Raw genomic sequence first — 20,023 nt, 5'->3', positions numbered from 1 at the left:
GTTTATTCTTTACCGATATATATATATATGTATATCCTTCTTTTTTTTCCCATGGAACATTTCGTGATCACCTGATTATGATCACTTTTCAATTAGTCAAATTAATTCACACATTGTTAATATGAATTCTGTAAAAAACAAAACAAAGATTATTATCATAATTATTATTATCAGTGTTTACTCTCTCTCACACACACACATTTCAATGTATGTTTCTCACTTATTTTACTTTAAATATTCTTCTCTTTCTTCTTTCCCACTTATTATTAATTTATTCATGATGAATTTTGAACATGTTTTTCTATGCATTTGTTGTAGACTATCAATTCATTTTCTCGGTTATTTTACAATTAATTATTATATATTAAGATGTTTTTAAGAGATAAATATTTCTTCATTAAATTTTATAGAATAATGTGTCATGATTTAGTGATTTATGTACATGTTGTCGACGTAAAACTAATCGTGAAGTAAGCAATGATGGATAGTGGCTAGCAGTGGAATCCATGACGCGTGTTTCGTCCTATTTGGGACTTGTCAACTGGATGTATATGGATACATATGCCAATTAGAGACTGACCAGTTGCAGTCCTAAAACATCGATGGGAAGATCCAAACAAACAATACTAAGTGAATTTAAACTTCACCCCATTGCACAAGCAAGTGGCTATTAGGACTCAGTAGCTGAGTGGATAACGCGATGACGTTTGAAGCGAAGGTACTGGGTTTGAGTCCCAGAGTGAACATCAACTGTGAGATGCAGGTACATCCAGCTGACGAGTCTCAAATAGGACGAAACGCGCGTCCTGGATTCCACTGCTAGCCACTATCCATCTCTGCTTACCATGCTTGTGAATTAAGGCTATATTGAGGCAATACGCACAGTATGCACATATGCCAATTAGAGACTGACCAGTTGCAGTGCTAAACATCAATGGGAAGATTCAAACAAACAATACTAAGTGAATTTAGTCGTGAAGTAGTTTACATCATAGAGTATTGACAATTATAAAAAAAATCTCATGCGTTGTATCTTATTCTAATTAGTATAGGAGTATGTGAAGATTGCTGAATTTTCATAGATTACATCATGGACTGATCTTAGATAACTATAGAAAATTAAAAAGCACTGGATATCTGCTTTTTTTCTATTATGGGACTACCCGGTAATGTACATCACACCGGGTATGGAACCCAGGACATTCAGTTTCACGAGTGCTTGATCTCTAAATCGTTGAACAGTCATTCAATGGTGTACGTGTTTAACTTTTAACGATTTGTTGTATTGGAAGAACGTTATAAAACAACTGTGGTTTATTATTTATTGTTCAAGCCCTCCCCACACTAATACACAGCTTTTTACTCTTCGAACTAATTGCCCGATAATATTGGTAGTTTTAAAAATAATAGAGTCGTTTAATATTGTTTTGGGATGGATATAAAAGCCAATAACTTGTGCACTGATTACCTTCTTAATAACAATGAACTCTAGTGATCACTCTATCACTAATACGGATTCAAGTTTAAACGTGGTTACGACCAGAAATTATTTGTTTCTGAGGATGCTATATCATATGTTTCGGAGGGAAAAGTGTCCACATAAATATTCAGAGCAAATATTTCGATAATACTTGAACTAACCACTATTTCTTCAAAATGTTTTCGTACCCTCAAAATTTATCGTTAGAGTTAAACAAAACAGCCGTTTTGAAGTCAGCGATACATTAAGGATTTCATGCCTCTCTACCTTATAATGTGATAAATTTCTGATTTCTGTAGTATTTAAACGTGGTTCGGCCTACCTTGGCTTGGGCAACTGGATTGTGTCTACAACTGTGACACAGCCCGTCTACAGTCCGGTACTTATTATAATTTTTATTCAGTTTTGTTTATACTAGGTATAGTACAGATGGAAGATTGGTCGATTCAAATCTCCATTTATTTATATTTTACATAAGTCATACTACTAGATATTTCCAAGTCGTTACGCATAATTATTTCTAATATCATCCCAGCATTTCTCTTAAAAATACTTGTAGTAGTAATCATGCTTGTAACTTGTTACCATAAACATTTCCTAATCATCTCACCGTTTCAATAATATCCTTCTAAAGTAAAGTTTTGTTGTCGAATCTATTTAAAGTTAGAGCACTTTTCTATGTTGTTGAATGCCTACTTATATGATAATGATTTTGAGTTTAGACCTCAATTTAAAGTGGGAACGTCTCCACTAATTTCTTCTTTTACAATAAAATATGTAGATCTTAACAAAAAGTAATTTGTTTAAGATAGTTGCAACAAGAATTAAGTGAGATAGAGCCGGTATAGATAATAACCAAAAAATGTAGTATATAGCGCAAATGTGTATTGTGTCATTTTGGTGGAGTTTCGTTTTTTGAGTTGGAGGACTTCACCGAAATCACCCATTCAAACTGCAAATTTTCACTGTCTCATGTATTGACTCAGGCCTTCGTATTATATATAATGAAAGGAAATTACCAGAATAAAAAAGAACAGGAAAAGAACCTAATCTGACTTGTAAGGAAACGGATGATAAACAGAAAATTGGGCTTATAATTTACATGATGTTTATTCTTTGAATGGAAGCTAATTTATGTGCCCTGTAATAATTTCCTCCAAAAATTAAAATAATGATGAAATCTTATTCACATGATAACTATAAAAGTGTTGTGAATTCACGGCTTCAATCCATCATCCTATTTATTTAGATATAAGTATATCAACTACATACGAATTTATTCATTCTCAGAATGTGAACATAGTAACCAGTTCACTCCAATATTTGAAGATAATTATCCTCTTCTAGGCGATTATAATTTTTCAGTAATCCAATCAAATCGTTTCTCAGAAACAATCAATATCTAAAATCTGTTGATGTCAAGTGATTAAAGGCACATGAGAAAAATCCCATGTGGATTCACGTTTCACGTCAGTTAGCGATACTGACTGATCAGTTACCTTTCGCTTTTACAAAAAGTTATTTACAAGTACGGAAAACTAGAAAGAATGGTTAAGTTGAATTCAAGCTTACACTCTACTTTTCAATAATCGATCGGTGTAAAATTTTATTCATGAACAATCTTCTCTTAGAAAGATTACTTCCAAGAAAAAATCTAAAGACATTATTAATAGAGATGTATTTCTATTTTCATATAAACTGACAATGAATAATAACAATAAGAACTTTTTTTTACAACAGAAATTGAATGATACAAGCGTATGAAGGAATCTAAGAAAACACATAAAAACAAAGAGAAATACATAACAACTAAATAATTCATCACACAAACAAAAAAAGATAATTAAAAGAGTATAAGGTAAAATATTCATAAGAACAAATGAAATGATAGAAATTAACTTGAATTCTTAAATAGATAAAATATTCTAAGAATACAATCAAAGTTATCAGCAAAAAATAATGGCAGCTGTATGTTAGTTAATAGTTAATATTTTGGAATTGACAAAGACAAATATGACAACAACACTGTTTGATTGACCTAATCACCATCCATTCACCTCCACACCACCTCTTTGACCTATTCATTCAATTGATGAAATAATTAACCCATTCCCAATAATAAAAAAACACATATAATCTAGGAATAACTTTTGTAGATACGTTTTTTTTAACGATATGTAAATGTTTTTGTTATTGTTGTTGTTGTTGTTACGTAATCCAGAACAGAGAGTGCAAAGGAAGAGATTTAAGTGGTCTATCAATTATTTTATAAGATTATATGAAAAAAATAAAATAAAAGGGCAATTTTCGTATAAAGGCAATTTTTCAAGTGCATATGTCTAATATTCTTATTTCTTTATTTATTTGTACAAGTAAGTAAGTAGTTTTTATCTTCAAATCTGTAATGTGTAAAGTAAAATGACCCCCCCCCCAAAAAAAAGAGAAAAGAATAATACAACACACAACAAATAATTAAAATCTCTACTTCCCATAAAATAAACGATAATGTGATCAATAAAAGAAAACAAATTCGAAAATAAATGAACGAAAAAAAAGAAACCATTTTTTTTAAGAGGTCAAAATGAATTTTGATATACATATTTAATTGAATCAAAATAAACGACTAATAAACAGTTTTTCACATAGATCTATTATTATTATCATCATTTGTGGTGTCAGCATCAGTGGTAACGTCATTTAATTCTGTCGATTGTCGATAGTTTGAATTGTCAGTGTTTAAATTAGATTGTAATAAAGGGATTTTAGACTTTGATAACATATCTGTACGTGAATTACTACAAGTTGAACCGGGCATAGTTACCGAAACTTGGTTTGTTTTCGTATTGGATTGTATTAAATTAGAATCAGTTGGTAGTGAATCATCCCTAAGTGAGGAAGTAGCAAGTTGAGATTTGGACATTGTTTTACTTATTTGAGGTAAATGTTCAGATTGAATGACACCTATAAAAGTATTGACAAAAACATTTAAAAAAAGGGAAAGAGTTCATTACAACTTTTGGCAACAAAAACACAATAAGTCAGTCGAACATAATTAACTTAGCACCTCGTACCAAGTTACATCAGTTCCAATTCCTACACCACAACAACAAGAATAAAGAGTATATGATAAAAGCTATAAAATTTAGTAAACAATTACTAGATATATACAGTCAAGACTTTGTTATAAATATTTGCATCTACAGTATGAACTAAATGGAACCTGATCTAATCAACAAAATGTATCCAATCTTGATATTAGTAAATTACCTTTAACATGATAAATTTATGATTTATCCAATTTTGAATTAAAATATTAGTGATACTGATCGTCCTCTTACAGATGAATATAAAAAAGAGATTCGAATGTCAAATAATTACTTTTGTAAATTCATATATTAACTTAGTCAGTCTTGAGTGTTGTTAGAGGTATGAGGATGGTTATCACTTCCCGGTTGCCCACACCCCCGGAAAGGGTTCTTCTAAAGGTACCTGAAAAGGAAATTGGATTAGAAGTGGTCTTAATGACACGAGAGCGTGACCGCAGTACCCAAGGGACAACTGCTTGTGGTCGGCCACACAAGACCTTTATATGAGTAATTTTCGTGTTAGCTCCGTACTTGTTGAGACCTTACTGCCGGACACGGGTATCGGTGGGATAAGGCGAGGTGTGCTTTTTTAGGGTCGACCTTTTCTAACCCCACCCTTCCTTGTGGGAAGGCAGCATCGTTGTTATGCTGGTTATCCGAAGGAAGCACCTTACTGCCGTCACACCCCTGTACAGTCAGCACTACATCTTCGCCTTCGGACCTTGGGTTTGCTGCTTTTAGTCTTATCGCTCTTCAACCGACTTGCCTGGCATGGTAGAACCTTGAGGAACGATTGTTCCAGCCAGTATAGATCGATTGGTTCATCACGATAGGCAAGCCCGACCACCACGTCAAGGTAGCAGCAACTATATTGTTAAATTAATAATTCGTTTGATTAAAACAAATTTATTAACAATTTTCTGTTAAATCATATTATTTTTGTTTGTAGAATAGTTTAGACGGTGATCATAAACATTTCGTTTATTGAATAATATAGAGTTAACTTCTCTTCTTAATCATTTAAAGTTGTTTAACTGAAATTATAACCATATAGTAATCTATTTAATTAAGATATTGTTTAAGAGGGTTGTTTGTGGAGATTTTTAGTAATTTTTATATATAGTTGAACCTGGGAGCACTGGACGGCCGTCTCGTCCTATTGTGTGACTCCTCAGCAGTCGGTCGTCCAGTGCTTCCAGGTTTTCCATGGTGGTCTAGCTTCAATTGACTCATGATTTCAACTATATATAAAAACATTCTTTAAGACTTCAGACAAATTTGAATTGTGCATAAACTACTTATTCACCGGTAACTAGATGATGTATAACAGATTTCTAAAGACAAGAACTCAATAATTTAGTATGTATCGCTTGGAATAATAAATTCTTGCCTGAAATTTTCCACTGGAACACTTACACCTAATAAGTTTCATGTATATCCAAGTGGAAAGTTCTCAAGGAGATAAATCGAATATCCAGAATTAATTACATTGTAATTCACTTACAAAATTCTAAATTACATAATACATAATGAATAATATTAACGAACTTTATAGGTTAACAATCAGGCAATCGAAATTTAGTTTCAATTGTATATTTAACATTTTTAGAATCATGTTTGAGTAATAATTTTTCCGTAAAAAGCTCTTGATATTAATCAATAACAGCTGAAAATGTATTATATTCACTACTTGATAATAGTATTCATCTTTTGATTCAGATCAAATACTACTACTTCTGTTACTAAATATAATCGTCATGTATCTCAGTCATTATATTGCAATTAAGCCGATGATGACATTATATGAAGATTTCATTAAACTGCACTTATAAACTGATTTATTAAATTCTATTTCTTTGTCTTAACAGTATTATGATCAAAGATGGTTGGTGACTAGCAATGGGATCCAGGACGCGTGTTTCGTTCTGTCTGAGACTCGTCAGTTGGTTGTTCATCACATATGAGCTGAAAGTTTTAATCTTAATTTCATAATTGAGTACTGTTGAGTAGTTACAACCTATTTTGTGTTGTTTTGCTTTCATATGGTTCATATTTGATGTAAATTTGTGATAAAGACTACTTTAAAATATTTTATAGCCTTCAATTAATGAAATACTTTTATTAAATTTTATTGTTGAAAGTAGAAATAGGCTTTTTATTTGTTTATTTATTTATACATACCAGATTGTTTGTTATTGAATTCTTTGGAAAATGTTGGTGTGGAAGATATACCAAGTGTTGAAGCACGTCTTTGATGTGAATTATCCTCTACACTTTTCTCAAAAACTGTTTCACCATGCATACTACTTCTATGAGGTTGAGATAATGAAGCAACAGAATGACGAGATGGTATCATTGCCTGTCGATTATGACTATATTTAGTATTGTTATTACTATTATTAGCATTAGTGTTATCAACGACAGCATTATTATTTTCATCGTTATTTTTAACTACATTCAAATCATGATTTGATGTAGGTAATGATGCATATGAACTGGCTGACGTTGTACTATATTGTGATATTGGTGATGATCGTAGACGATGGGTGTAAGAAGAGGATTTACGCTGAAGCATTGTCAATCCAGGTGTGATTGGTGCAATTGCACAATCAGATGAACTGTGGAAGTCTTCATTAAAATCATCAATCGGTTTCCATTGAGAAGCTAATTTTGTTTAACATGAGAGAAGAAGACAAAAATTAGGGAGAAAACAGACATGTGAAAACACAGGCGATAATTTTATGCTCTGAAACTAAAACATAGATATAAGGGGTTTGTGGAGATTGTTGATTTTTCACAGTTTACATCATAGACTGACCCTAGATAACCATTGAAAATCAAGGAAAGATACAACCGGGGATGGAACCCAGGAACTCCAGATTTACGACGAGTGCTTGATCTCTAGATCGTTGAACAGTCACTTAATGGTGTACGTGTCTAACTCCAATCAATTTATGATATTGTGCAATGATCAACCATTGCCATTGGCGCATAACTGGCCGGTGCTTCTTGGTTTTCAATAATTATCTAACTAAGATCAGTCTGTTATTAAAACTGTAAAAAATAAAATATAGACCAAATAGTTATCGATATCTGTTACAATAAACGCATATATATATATATATATAGAGAGAGAGAGAGAGAGAGAGAGTTCTATTTTGAAAGTGCTGTTTTTAGATTCTGAAACTAATTGGAGTACCAGTGAAAACTATGCAACATCCGACAGACATCTTTTTACAAATTTGGAACTCCTCGTCAGTATGGACATACAAACTTGACAAGGGTCAACCCCATGATATTTGGGTCTCCCAGAGAGTGTATCACCATTGGATTGGTGAGTTGGTGAACGTTGGTTAATATTTTTAATTCGTGATATGGTATGACATGTATTCATTGTGTTTGATAGGCCTTATTTCGCTTTCTACAATGTCTCAAGGGAGCTTCAAGAATTCCTCTCCATATTAGCTACTAGAGACATACTGTTGATAGGGTGGAGATTGGTGGAGACTGGATCATATTCCAAAACTAATCGATGGCTTATCTCTAATAGTTCCTCACATTTTTATGGAACTTGAAAATAAAGGTTCCTAATGGATGGAGCTAGGTTGTTTTAGAAGCAGCTGGGATGACTTCTATGGGTGATAGTGCTCATATATCTCTAAAAGCAGAATGAAGAAACACCTATTTAATAATTGTGGATATTTTAAACACAGAGCCGTCTGATACAATAATCAAATGTCCAAAACTGGACTGTTGTTTTTATTTGAGAGAGTTTGTAATTCCCTGTTGTTGATACTAAGGGTTGGAATTGATAAGTCTCTAGCCAATATCTGGCTTTAATATTTACTTGTGAATTAATGTTGATATCCAGGGAACCTGCACAGAGTGCAGATATCCTCAATAGAGGTTAAACGACTTCCCAGTCCCTAACATTAATAACGGGAAAACAAAAATGTTTATAAAAGAATTTCAAGTTCCCTGTGTAAGTCAATGGCTATCTGAACTCAGTAGATCAGCAAATAATATATTGAAATTTAAAGACAAAGGTCCTGGATTTAAATCTCAATGTGAACATTAATGCTTAGATGGATTTTAGATACAGAATATTGGAAAAAATTTTTTGAAAATGTGCTTCCACCTGATTCCATAAAATTCATGTATCTTAAAAAAGAATGTTCCACAATATTTTGCGCTGATTTGAGGAAACGTGTTCTTTTCAAGAATAATATTTTTTTTAAGAATCGGTCTTAGATATGTTATCTTCATTGTTTAGCTAGAAATAAGTGATCACAAACCACATTAATCGATAACTTAGTATTAAGTTATCTTCATTGTTTAGCTAGAAATAAGTGATCACAAACCACATTAATCGATAACTTAGTATTAATCAATATCAGGTTGCTTAGTCCTGAAAAATGATTAAATTCTATTGATCTGTACGCAGTATGACTAACAGTCCAAGTGGACCAATATCAGATAATTGGATATTCGATTAAAAACAGTTTGTAAAAAGTTCTAGATCTAGGTCCCCTGGTAGTTCACCCTTGTCAGAAAAACATATCTGCTCATTTCGACGGAACATATGTTCTTTCCAGTATTTGAACTCGTGAAACCCAGTTTGATAGTTAAATATGTTATTACTGTGTGATGCGTGTTTAAAACTAAAGATGAAGGAAATGAGTTTTCTCTCAGGATTATTAACAAATGCTAACTATCATGAACTATAGACACAAGGCATCCTGATGACCGCTTTAAGTAACTGAATAGTAAACACAGTATACAATTTCTACAAATAATTCCTATACTTCAAACATATCTCATTATCATTTAAATGTGCAGTAAATAAAATTTTTGTTGCAACCCTCAGTCTGTGATGTTAAAATTGACATTTCATAAAAGTAGGTACATTATAAAGTGAACATAATTAGCGGATAACTATGATCAATAAGATTCGCGCATATGAAACATGAGAATAAGGTCTCGATCACTTCAGTTTGATTTTATAGACAGTATAAACTAAGAATTTTAATTCAGTTAGTTGAATCGCATTAATCAGCTTTCACAAATAGTCTGTATCAAGAAAGTAATCGAATAATTTATAACTTTTTGATTGAGATGATGAATCGATCAATATTAGACTACTATTAAAAGCGTGGAAGTACTGAACGGCCGTTTCGTTCTAGTTTGAGACTTCTCAGTGAAGCCAATACTTGTCGGGTAGAGACGGGTATATGTCTCAGGAAATGGAAGATGGTCGTGCAGTTTCGTGGGTTGGTTGAAGTTAGACATCAACACCGTTGGGTAACGGCCCAATGGTCTAGAGGTTAAGCGTTCGCGCGCGAGACCGAATGTCATGGGTTCGAATCACCCTATAAAATGAACAACTGAAAGTTTACTACAGTACCTTATCGCACGATGAACGGCCTTGTCAGTAGGAAAACACGCATAAAGAAAGCTTGAATCACACGTAAATTACATGGAAAATAACGAATCATATCGTTAAGGTACACTGGTAACAGAAACAACCAAGTCAAACATTACAGTTTGAGAAAATGCTATGAATATTTTGAAGGTAACTTTAATTAGTGAGTGGTGTTTTAATGTACATAAATATTAGTCTGCTAGACACAAAAACGGTAAGAGTGTCCATATTACCAAAGATGTTTTTTTTTATATAAACTGGATCTAAAGGAGAGTGTAGCAAAGATCCTAAAAACAAACTGTCAACATCCTTGAGTAAAACATAAAATTGAGTTAAATTTCGTACTGCTTTATCTAGACGGCTTTTGATTCGAGCGTGTGTGGAGGATAGGGTCCCAGTTTAATCCATATGAACGTGTATCTATAAGTTTACTTGCTCTTTTAAAACGTGTCCGATTGATCGCATAAAGCGAGGTTTTACGGAACGCATTTCCGAGTAATCCTCTGTCTGGTTGTTTAAGCAAACTTGCAAATCAGTTAAAAACTTGATTTTAAAACAGTTCGTAAACTTTGGTCACACTGATCTATCAAGATCTTCCTTTAGAATTATCCACTCAGTCAAATGAATAGATTGAATGATAATACAAACGACAAACTTGTGTGCTGAAGAGAGTTTAGCAAATCTCTGCATACAAAAGCAACATTTTTAGTCCCTCATTCTACTGCTTCATATCTCATATATCTAATAATCAATTGTTATTAAATTTTTCTAATTTCTTCCATAACTGTTAACTAGTTACTACCGCAACATTTAATTGTTATTCATATTTATCAAATGGACAACTATTTCTCATTTATAAACTGTCTTAATGTTTTCTTTTAATGATTCGATCATTACATAACCTTATTTTGATATTCTATATATCATGTCAATTTATGACGTAATATCACTCTATTTTCTAATAAATTATCATGTGTATCAGATTAAGATAAATAAAACCGTACAGTTTTAGTGAAAGATATTGTAGAAAAGGGACTTTTTAGTTGTTGAGTACTCTTTATTTCTTTCAGAAAAAATCTTACTATTTTGGTGGTATTTTTTTCCATACAGAAAAATAGATTTTATTTCCGAACATCTTTTCTCAGTTGGTCAGTAGTTTAGATTTTGCTTGAGATTAGGCGGTCAATTGTATGATCAAATTATCAGTTCGACCACTTCGATCATTTTAGCACTTGTTCAACCAATTATTTAGTGACAATAAAAATTCAATAATTAAAGTGTAAAATTATTGATATGATTGTAGGTCAACCAATAAAACTGGTTAATTCATTATCTGGTTGTGACCTGATTTTCTATATTGACATCGATTATTCTCATTGTAAAGAATGATGGAAATTAGGACTATTATAATGATTATACACTTACGTGATCCGATAATTATCTTTACTGTAAATTATTATAAGTGAATTTCAAGGATTTAATGTGTATACAAAGTGAAGCAGAATGAATTTGAACTACAGATTCATAAACACAGATTTTCATGTTTCTGATTGAGGTGATGAATCGATCAATGTTAGATCACCATTGAAAACCTGGAAGTACTGGACGACCGTTTCGTTCTAGTATGGGACTCCTTAACAGTGTGCATCCACGATGCCGCACACAGGATTGAAACCCAAGACCTTCGGTCTCGCGAGTGAACGCTTAACCTCTAGATCACTGAGCCGGCATCCGACGGTTTATTTGATGAGATAATACATTAGTAACGAATAATCAAATCAAAATACCATTTACTAGTCAGTTGTTGAAAATCTTTAATGTTCATTTGTCTTTAATGATAACTGAATGTCATCGATTTGGTTGTATAAATTAGTTACCAACTTAAGTGAGGTCACTACTATTATTCACCGCTTTCATGATAATTTATTAGAAATAGTAAGTATGATGGTCACCCAACTAGGGATTTGTAATTTATTGCAGTTATATGCTTTGCTGATGAATATTAATCAATATAAGACTGAAATTAAGTGGTTTTTACTAAGGATTAATTCCTAAGAAGTTAATGTAGTATGAATCCTTTCTTCAGTCTGAATAGGGCGAAAAGACTTCTTATATAACTTGGATTTTAAGCATGGTTTCCAATACTATGTACTGTCAGTGATAAAGCACACCAAATAATGTTCGAGCCATAAGTATCTATCTAATCTCTGATTATCGTTCCACATAAGTAATTATATTCTTAAAAATATGTGTAATATTAATAGAAGTTTGAATATTTGTATGAGAATAATTGTCACTAGTACAACAGGTCTAAAATATTTAATTAGTATTTCATACCAGTTAATAAATATCAAGTTATGATAAACATTTTTGATTTAAATCACGAAGTGATCTTAGCTAGAACACCGTTGGAAATCTGAAAGAACTAGACTGTCGTTCCGTCCTATTATGAGACACCTCAGAGATGGAGATCCAAGATGTCCCAATATCATTGATCTCATTTGCGAATGCTCAACCTCTAGACCACTGAACCAGCATCAAGATTCAAACTATCAAAGCCTACAGTTTCTACAAACCCTCTCATACATTTTTGATTCATAAAGTAAGGTTGATACATATTTAAGAAAGTACGCCGCATAATATAATCATACCAATATATATAGGCATAGCAACTACAACTTAATTGTATACGACCACGTTAAAAACAGCATGCAGGATATATAAAAATAAACATCTAGTGCAGTGAAACAAATGTGTTGAATAAATTTGATATGCTTCACAACAGCAATAGAACAATCACAACATACTTTAACAACAAACATTATGATGATGATGACGATAGTGCCATAAATGATGACAGTGATGACGGTAATATCTAAGCATTTCACGAAACAATATTAACGACATATAGCACAACACAATATCGAACAGTAATTATGATGTATGCTTACTGGATAGAAATAACAAATTTAAATATAGATGACTAGATTCCATTGGATCAAATTAAGGACAATAATTACTCCAGTGTTGGTCAATGTAAAGAATGTAATGAATGTCAGATTTCAAAGAAAACATTTTATATATTTACAGAATTGATAACTAGATGACTTCCAAGAATTTGAAAAGTTGGTTTCGTGTAAAATGAAGAAATATCGCATAAATTGTCAATATATGCAAACATATAAATGTATATATTTGAATGTATATAGTTTGTAGTTGACATTGTTCATTAAGAAGTTTAGATTATTTCCTATTATGTAATGATTGGTGTTTCTTTCCTAGTGTATGAGAATTAGTCGTATTATTATTATGACTACAGTTATTATGATTTGCTGGGTTAGGCTTTGTACTAGGCATAACTAAATAAAATGCATTGTCTTGTCCAGGACCATTCATCATTAATTGATATAAATTATGAGTATCATAACGTGAACGTTTATGAACAGTTTTTAAACGTGATGAACTGGATAAAGATGATTCAGAAGATTTAACTACAGGATTTTTAGTCATTGTATTCGATATAAAATAATCAGTAATCTGTTTACTATCATGACAACTACTACTATGACCACTTTCACTACAACTACTTGTTGAACTAATCACCGGATGATTATATTTATAATTATTAGCACTATTATTTCGATTCGATTTTACTGTTGAAGATGAATGTTGAAAAGTAACAGATGAAGGAGACCAGTATGAGTTGTGACCAACACCGGCTGCTTTAGCTAAATCTGCTATACTAGTTAAGCGTTCACAGGCATCTAAAATAATAAATATGCGCGTGTGTGTATATGCATGCATAATAGAGCAGAATGTGCACATATTGTAGTGAATAGAATCATACACATGGACGTATGCATGCAATAGTAAAATTGATATTTCATATACGAAATTCATATACATATACGATTTTATGTGTACAATAAAAAGAGAGAAGCGTGTCGAATGGAAAGGATAATATAAATGAACAACATAGGAGAAAAGCAAAAGAAAAAAAGTTCATACAATTAGAAGCAATAAACAATATAAAATACATAAAATATTTAACTATTAGAAATTACATATCTATCTATCTATCAGATGGGTGTAATGATCTGAAGTCTGATGTTATGGTGTACATTACTACGAACTATCTAGAAAGTAAGCACTATTCAAAGCACTGTTCCCAAGACGTCCAGTCACCGACTGGGTAATGTTGAGTTTCGACAGAATTCTAAGTAAAATAAAATTCACTAATGTATTTGTCAACTTATATTTGTTAAACTAGGTGGGATATATTTTACATATACTGCAACTCTACTTACTTTAGCGTGACATGCTAGTTGATAGTAAAAACTATGTTATATAATAACCAGGCAATTACACAACACTGATCTATGTAGTCTGTGGCAATAGTTTATTATGAGCCTCATTATAGCAGCCAACCCAATAGCTTAAGTGAACGTTTAGTAACATGAATTAAAGTGGAATAGTCGCCTAATAGTTAAAACAATCAGCTTTCAATAATTCATTCTAAGATTCGAACTTAGCTTCACCTCTTTCAATTTCGGTAGTTAAGTAGTGCTGGTAGTTTCCAAATGAAAAGTGTGGCTTTGAAGTGAGCACATTAATCTCTGTGTTTGTTTACTGAGCTACATAAAGGAATAAATAAAATACATGGCTTACAATTAATCTTAATGACCGGTCCAAATAAGGTATATCTCATCATTTTACATATTTATGTTCTTCGCTGTAATTTTTTTCCCATAGCCTATCAATTTTATGATTCTTTTCCAGTGTGGATATTGATATTTTTTATTCCTTTCAATCTTTACTTGATTTTCTTTATGGTGCTAACACAAAGTACGGGACTTGTTAGGCCTCGTTCATTCTCATATATCTAACATTTATACTAAATATATGCATAAACGTATCTGTACACTTTTAGATTCATACGGCATACACTTCAGATTTTATAGACCTTCTTAATTTGTACCCACGCGTATATAAACATCCACGAACCGGTATTAACAAAACAACTAACGAAAACTAAGCAGCACTGATTATCTGTTTCCTCCAGGCATGAAACTCCTTGGAACTGGAAACAAATGACCCTTCGGTTGACAACCATATTAGACTATGGTATATATATATATAATAGAGAGGGAGAGGAATATGAGAATGAAACTTGCCTCGACATGGATCATTTTTCACTAAAAATTCGTCCAGTGTAATCCAGCCACCACCTACACGAACCATTACAGCACTACGAAGGATGCGAACTAGACATAATTTTTGTGAGTCACCGAACTGAAAATCAGGAAAAAAAACATTGATCAGTTTACATTATAAGAAATCATAAAGCAAAGAGACAAAAGAATACTTATATAGAATACAATATGATACTTAAACGGAATTTTATGTAGCAAGACATATACAAGAAACCTAATACATTCTAGTCGATGTTTTCATACAGCTAACAAAGTGAAAATAAAGCAGAATGAGTCACAAATGTTTACATGATGGTCTTGAGTCATTTGACTAGTTTATTGAGTGATTATGCAAAAAACAATATCCTCAATACATAATATGAATGGTAAGATAGGGATATTAGTGATATTTCTCAGCCTTTTGAAAACAAATCAACTTTATACCATTGAAAAGTTTATCACTGAAATGATAAAATTTCCAAGAGATAGCATTCAATACCTAATTTTACTCACTTTAGTATTTATCAGAGATACTTCAGGTGGATGGAAGTAGTCAACGGGAAGGTCTACTGCATAGATTAATGGTTACATTGGATCTTGATCGCTAATATTCCTTTACCGCCAAATAGTAGACAGATATGACATTGGTCATCACTCATTGACTAGTCAGTGTAATTAGTAATATGTATTTACATTATTTTCTAATATCTGTATATTCTTTGTTTTACATGTTTTCAAACTATGGAGAAACTTTATCCTCAAAGTTTATGACGAATAATTATCGTGGAGAGTTTTCTTGGAACGATTATGAAAAAGTACTTGTTAACATGAAGTTAGTACTATTACGTCAGATTTAAGTCCTTTTGCAAATAACACGATAGTCTTAAATTTACTTTATAACAGTAAAATCACTATCTGTTCCTGCATAAAACTATTAATTATGAAAACTAGTCTCCAAATATAAAATTTTTGAAGAACGGATAGTATTTATAATCTTTGAGTTGACGAGATGAAAATAAATACAAGGTTATTCTGAATGATATTGTGAATTTTAAAAGTTAGTTATAAAAATAATTTGTGTATGGCATAAACATGAAACTTGTTCCACTGTTCAAAAAAGAGATATGGAATTTATAGAGCCCGGTGATAATGAATTTGTACCCGCCAGGAATATCAGATGAGTAACTGGGAAGTTTCGAAGAATAACGGAAGGTGTATTACTTATTCTATACAACCATTTTATTAACCAAGTGCTATGAATGAATTCACGCTTTTAAACAGTAGTAGTCAGTCTACAAGGACCAAGGTATTGTGTATGTTGTTAAGCATTAAAAAACTATATGTTTTCAATCTCAAAACACTCCATAATTTCCCTGTGTTTTTGTTAGTCTTGAAATATCACCCTGTAACCAGAGATACTGTAATCTAAATCAACAGTGAATAACACTGAGTCAAATTTCTCAAGATTTGCAAATAAGTCAAATTGTAAACTTGAGTTTTAAGAAAAAATTCTATTAATTACTGTGATATTGTCAGATTCATAAAAAGGAAGTGTTCAGTTTGTAAATCCACTATATTTATTGATACTGAATTAAAACTAACCCGATATTTATTTGTTGCCATTTTCTTAATTTTATATGTGTTATGACATGTACACAATCCAACTTGACGTTTTAATTCATCATTAATGGTTTCTTCATCTGATGGACCGAAACGATTTAAGCTTAATGAACTACCACCATTAGTATTCGATGATGATGTTCTATCTAAATTAGTATAATTAGCTCTTAGTGCATTTAAACATTCACGATAATCAATATATCCATCTCCATTAGCATCGAATATATCTGCAACTGTTTCCATTTCAACACGACTTGTTTGGAATTCTATATAAATAGAAAGAGAAAAGACTTTATTCAGAAAAAAAAGACCTGAAAGATTGAGAAGAATCTTTAGAGAATGATTTATTATTTGATAGGAGATGATAATTTAATCAAAAGAGAATTATGAAAAAGAAACTTACTTTCCAGAAAAAAATTACAAATAACATATATCAACAGTTAAAGCATTTCCCAAAATGCAAAAGTTAAATTTCAATCTATTCATGTAAAGATAATCGAATAAAGCTAAACTATTTTGTAGATAGGAGAAAAGAAAAGATATTCGGGAACCAGAGAATACAACTATTATAACAATCTACTTAGACTAAAATAAATCTATAAATGACTTATTAAAAATTAAACACATTTTGTGATATCGATTGGCTCGCCTATTAGAGAACAATGATTTATCGACCGGATCAATAATACACAAAAAACCGTATGAGCAGTCTTGAGTACTTATCAGTCCTGCTTCCTGCTTAGCCCAGTCAGTTAAATCCAGAACACCAATAACAGCCTCTGCAATATATGAATCATTATTCTTAAACATACAGGGTTTATATACCAATTAAACAGACCACATCGTACCATATAATGGAAAATAACATTTGTACAAGATTTGGCCAAATGTGGCTGTGAATAGGGGTAACAGTAATTAATAGACTGGGTATAACTCAAGAATGGTAAATCGTATAATAATAGTCTATAGGTCAAAATAAAGCTTATAATAAGAGGGACACGAATATGAATAGTTTAGTTACTTAACAATTATACAATAGGAAATATACATATCATATTGGTCCACAAATGGTTCTCAAAGTTACCATCCATAAATCTCCACGGGATATAACACATTTTAATCCTATTCAAATAACGTAAATGTTAATAGTTTCAATAGTTTCATTGTGATAAATTATCAGTTATGATTATTTCTTAACTTGTACGGATATATCCTGAAAGATTAAACAAAATTAGAACCATTTTTTCTTCCACTTATGTACTTAGAAAACACAGGAAGAACTAATTAGAAATGAAAGTTTGAAAAAACACAACTTTCAAAATCGATTGTAATAACTTATTTTGTTTTTTTTCACTCTACAACTATTGACTGCTCGTCCGAGTTAGTTCTGGGTTATCATCATAAATATAATGATAATCATTATTATTATCATTAACTAGAGACTGACCAGTTGCAGTCCTAACACATCGATGAGACGATTCAAACAAACAATACTAAATGAATTTCAACTTCACCCCATTGCACAAGCAAGTGGCTATCAGGACTCAGTGGTCGAGTGGATAACGCGGTGGCGTTTGAAGCGAAAGGTACTGGGTTTGAGTCCCAGAGTGAACATCAACTGTGAGATGCAGGTACATCCAGCTGACGAGTCTCAAATAGGACGTAACGCGCGTCAAACTGGATTCCACTGCTAGCCACTATCCGTCTTTGCTTACAATGCTTGTGAAGTTAGGCTATATCGAGGCAATACGCACAGTATGCAGATATGCCAATTAGAGACTGACCAGTTGCAGTGCTAAACATCAATGGGAAGATTCAAACAAACAATACTAAATGAAATTAACTATTGTAGTTTATAAATTTATTGTTCGCTATTTTATTTCTGTCTAGTTACAATGGTGTACTAATTTATTAGCCCCTATATTGCAGTTCGTTTCGCCTGTCTGTCTATCTAAATATCAAAGGAAGTTTTTATGAAAAGACCAAAACAGCAAAGGAAACAGTTACCAGTCTCAGAAAGCCATTCAATCTGGATTACTGGTGTAAAACTTTGATCAGCTCATAAATTAAACATTATCTTTGAGCAAAGCAAAAAAATAGTAGGAATAATCGATAATCTTGGAATACAGTCAAGGTCAAAATAATTGTTTTCTATGTTAACCAGTCACAGAATCAATATAAACAGACAAATATAAACAAAGTTTGACCTGATACAAAGGTGTAACAGTTCTGGTGGTCACATTTCAAATCTATGTAAGAGGAGGAAATCGATGAGCGAGAAATTCAGGCGCTGAAATAATAACAGTAGTGGAAAGATATTGTGTAGATTTGAAATGATCTCAGCAGTCAAAATTTAGGTCATTCCAATCTTATCTGGACTTCTTCAGGATAGTGGAAAAAATCGAGAAAGGTGATTGAATAAAGTAAGAGACATTTTTATCCAACGATACAAAGTACCGTATAATACATAAGCATATTGTGGTATGCGCTACTTAGGCGGACATATATAAGTAACATATAGAAGGAATAGGAAGTGGAATGCTCACCAGCAGAAAATTGGAATAAAGAGGAGATGAAGAAAGACAGAGAAGAACCAAAATAACAACATGACTGGAAGAATGATAGGGAATGTAAAGGGCAACTCAAGGAAGATATGCAAATAATGTATTTAATGTGTGGTTTTCATATTTTACAAAGGCACTGTGTGATTTCACACAAAATAAACCTGTTTATCGTACTTGTCTTTAGTTCACTTCGATAAGATTAAACTTGGTAGGAATAAAACGCTACCAAGTTTAAGTTTTTTCCAGTAGCGTAGGAAAAACAGTTGAATATCGAAAGGAAGGTCTCATTAAAAACTTGTTTGATTACTTTTTAGCTACAGAGACCAGTAACAAACATGGTGGTGGACAGATCATCATAAAATCATTAAAGTAATAATCGTTTATTTGTTAGAGATTTATTTCGATTCGTATAAGCCATAGTGGATGTCAATGACCTATAGAATCAGTCAAATTAAGAAACTAAATATCCATCGATAAAACATCAGATGAGTGTCGTGTAGGATATATCAATCATACGGGAAATACGTAAATGCATAAGTTTCTATATTATGTGTGGTAGTACGTGTACACTACTGAAATGATAACTGGAACAGAACAGATACAGAATATTCTTTACTATGCAGTAATCTTTCATACAATATTAGTTTCGGATTAAAGTA

The 20,023-nt window shown here is 32.0% G+C and overlaps 2 protein-coding genes across 2 annotated transcripts in view; both read right to left on the bottom strand.

The window, feature by feature from the left end:
* Positions 1–4,035: 4,035 nt before the first annotated feature.
* On the bottom strand, positions 4,036–7,960 carry Smp_138630 (hypothetical protein; the record flags this gene model as incomplete). The annotated part of the gene is made up of 3 exons (XM_018792585.1): positions 4,036–4,441; positions 6,748–7,230; positions 7,837–7,960. The coding sequence occupies 3 exons, from the start codon at positions 7,958–7,960 to the stop codon at positions 4,119–4,121; spliced, it is 930 nt and encodes a 309-aa protein (XP_018644197.1). The 3' UTR covers positions 4,036–4,118.
* A 5,271-nt stretch (positions 7,961–13,231) lies between these two features.
* Positions 13,232–20,023, bottom strand: part of Smp_138620 (hypothetical protein) — a gene marked incomplete at both ends in the record, with an annotated part of 56,667 nt that continues 49,875 nt past the window's right edge. Inside the window, 3 exons of the mRNA XM_018792584.1 lie at positions 13,232–13,752; positions 15,169–15,280; positions 16,783–17,066. Of these exons, the coding sequence (XP_018644196.1) occupies positions 13,232–13,752; positions 15,169–15,280; positions 16,783–17,066 (917 nt within the window). The remainder of the gene's footprint in view (positions 13,753–15,168; positions 15,281–16,782; positions 17,067–20,023) is intronic.

The sequence above is a fragment of the Schistosoma mansoni genome (genome assembly GCF_000237925.1).
Source record: "Schistosoma mansoni, WGS project CABG00000000 data, supercontig 0246, strain Puerto Rico, whole genome shotgun sequence".
NCBI classification, from domain to species: domain Eukaryota; kingdom Metazoa; phylum Platyhelminthes; class Trematoda; order Strigeidida; family Schistosomatidae; genus Schistosoma; species Schistosoma mansoni.
This window is presented reverse-complemented; position numbering and strand designations above follow the sequence as displayed.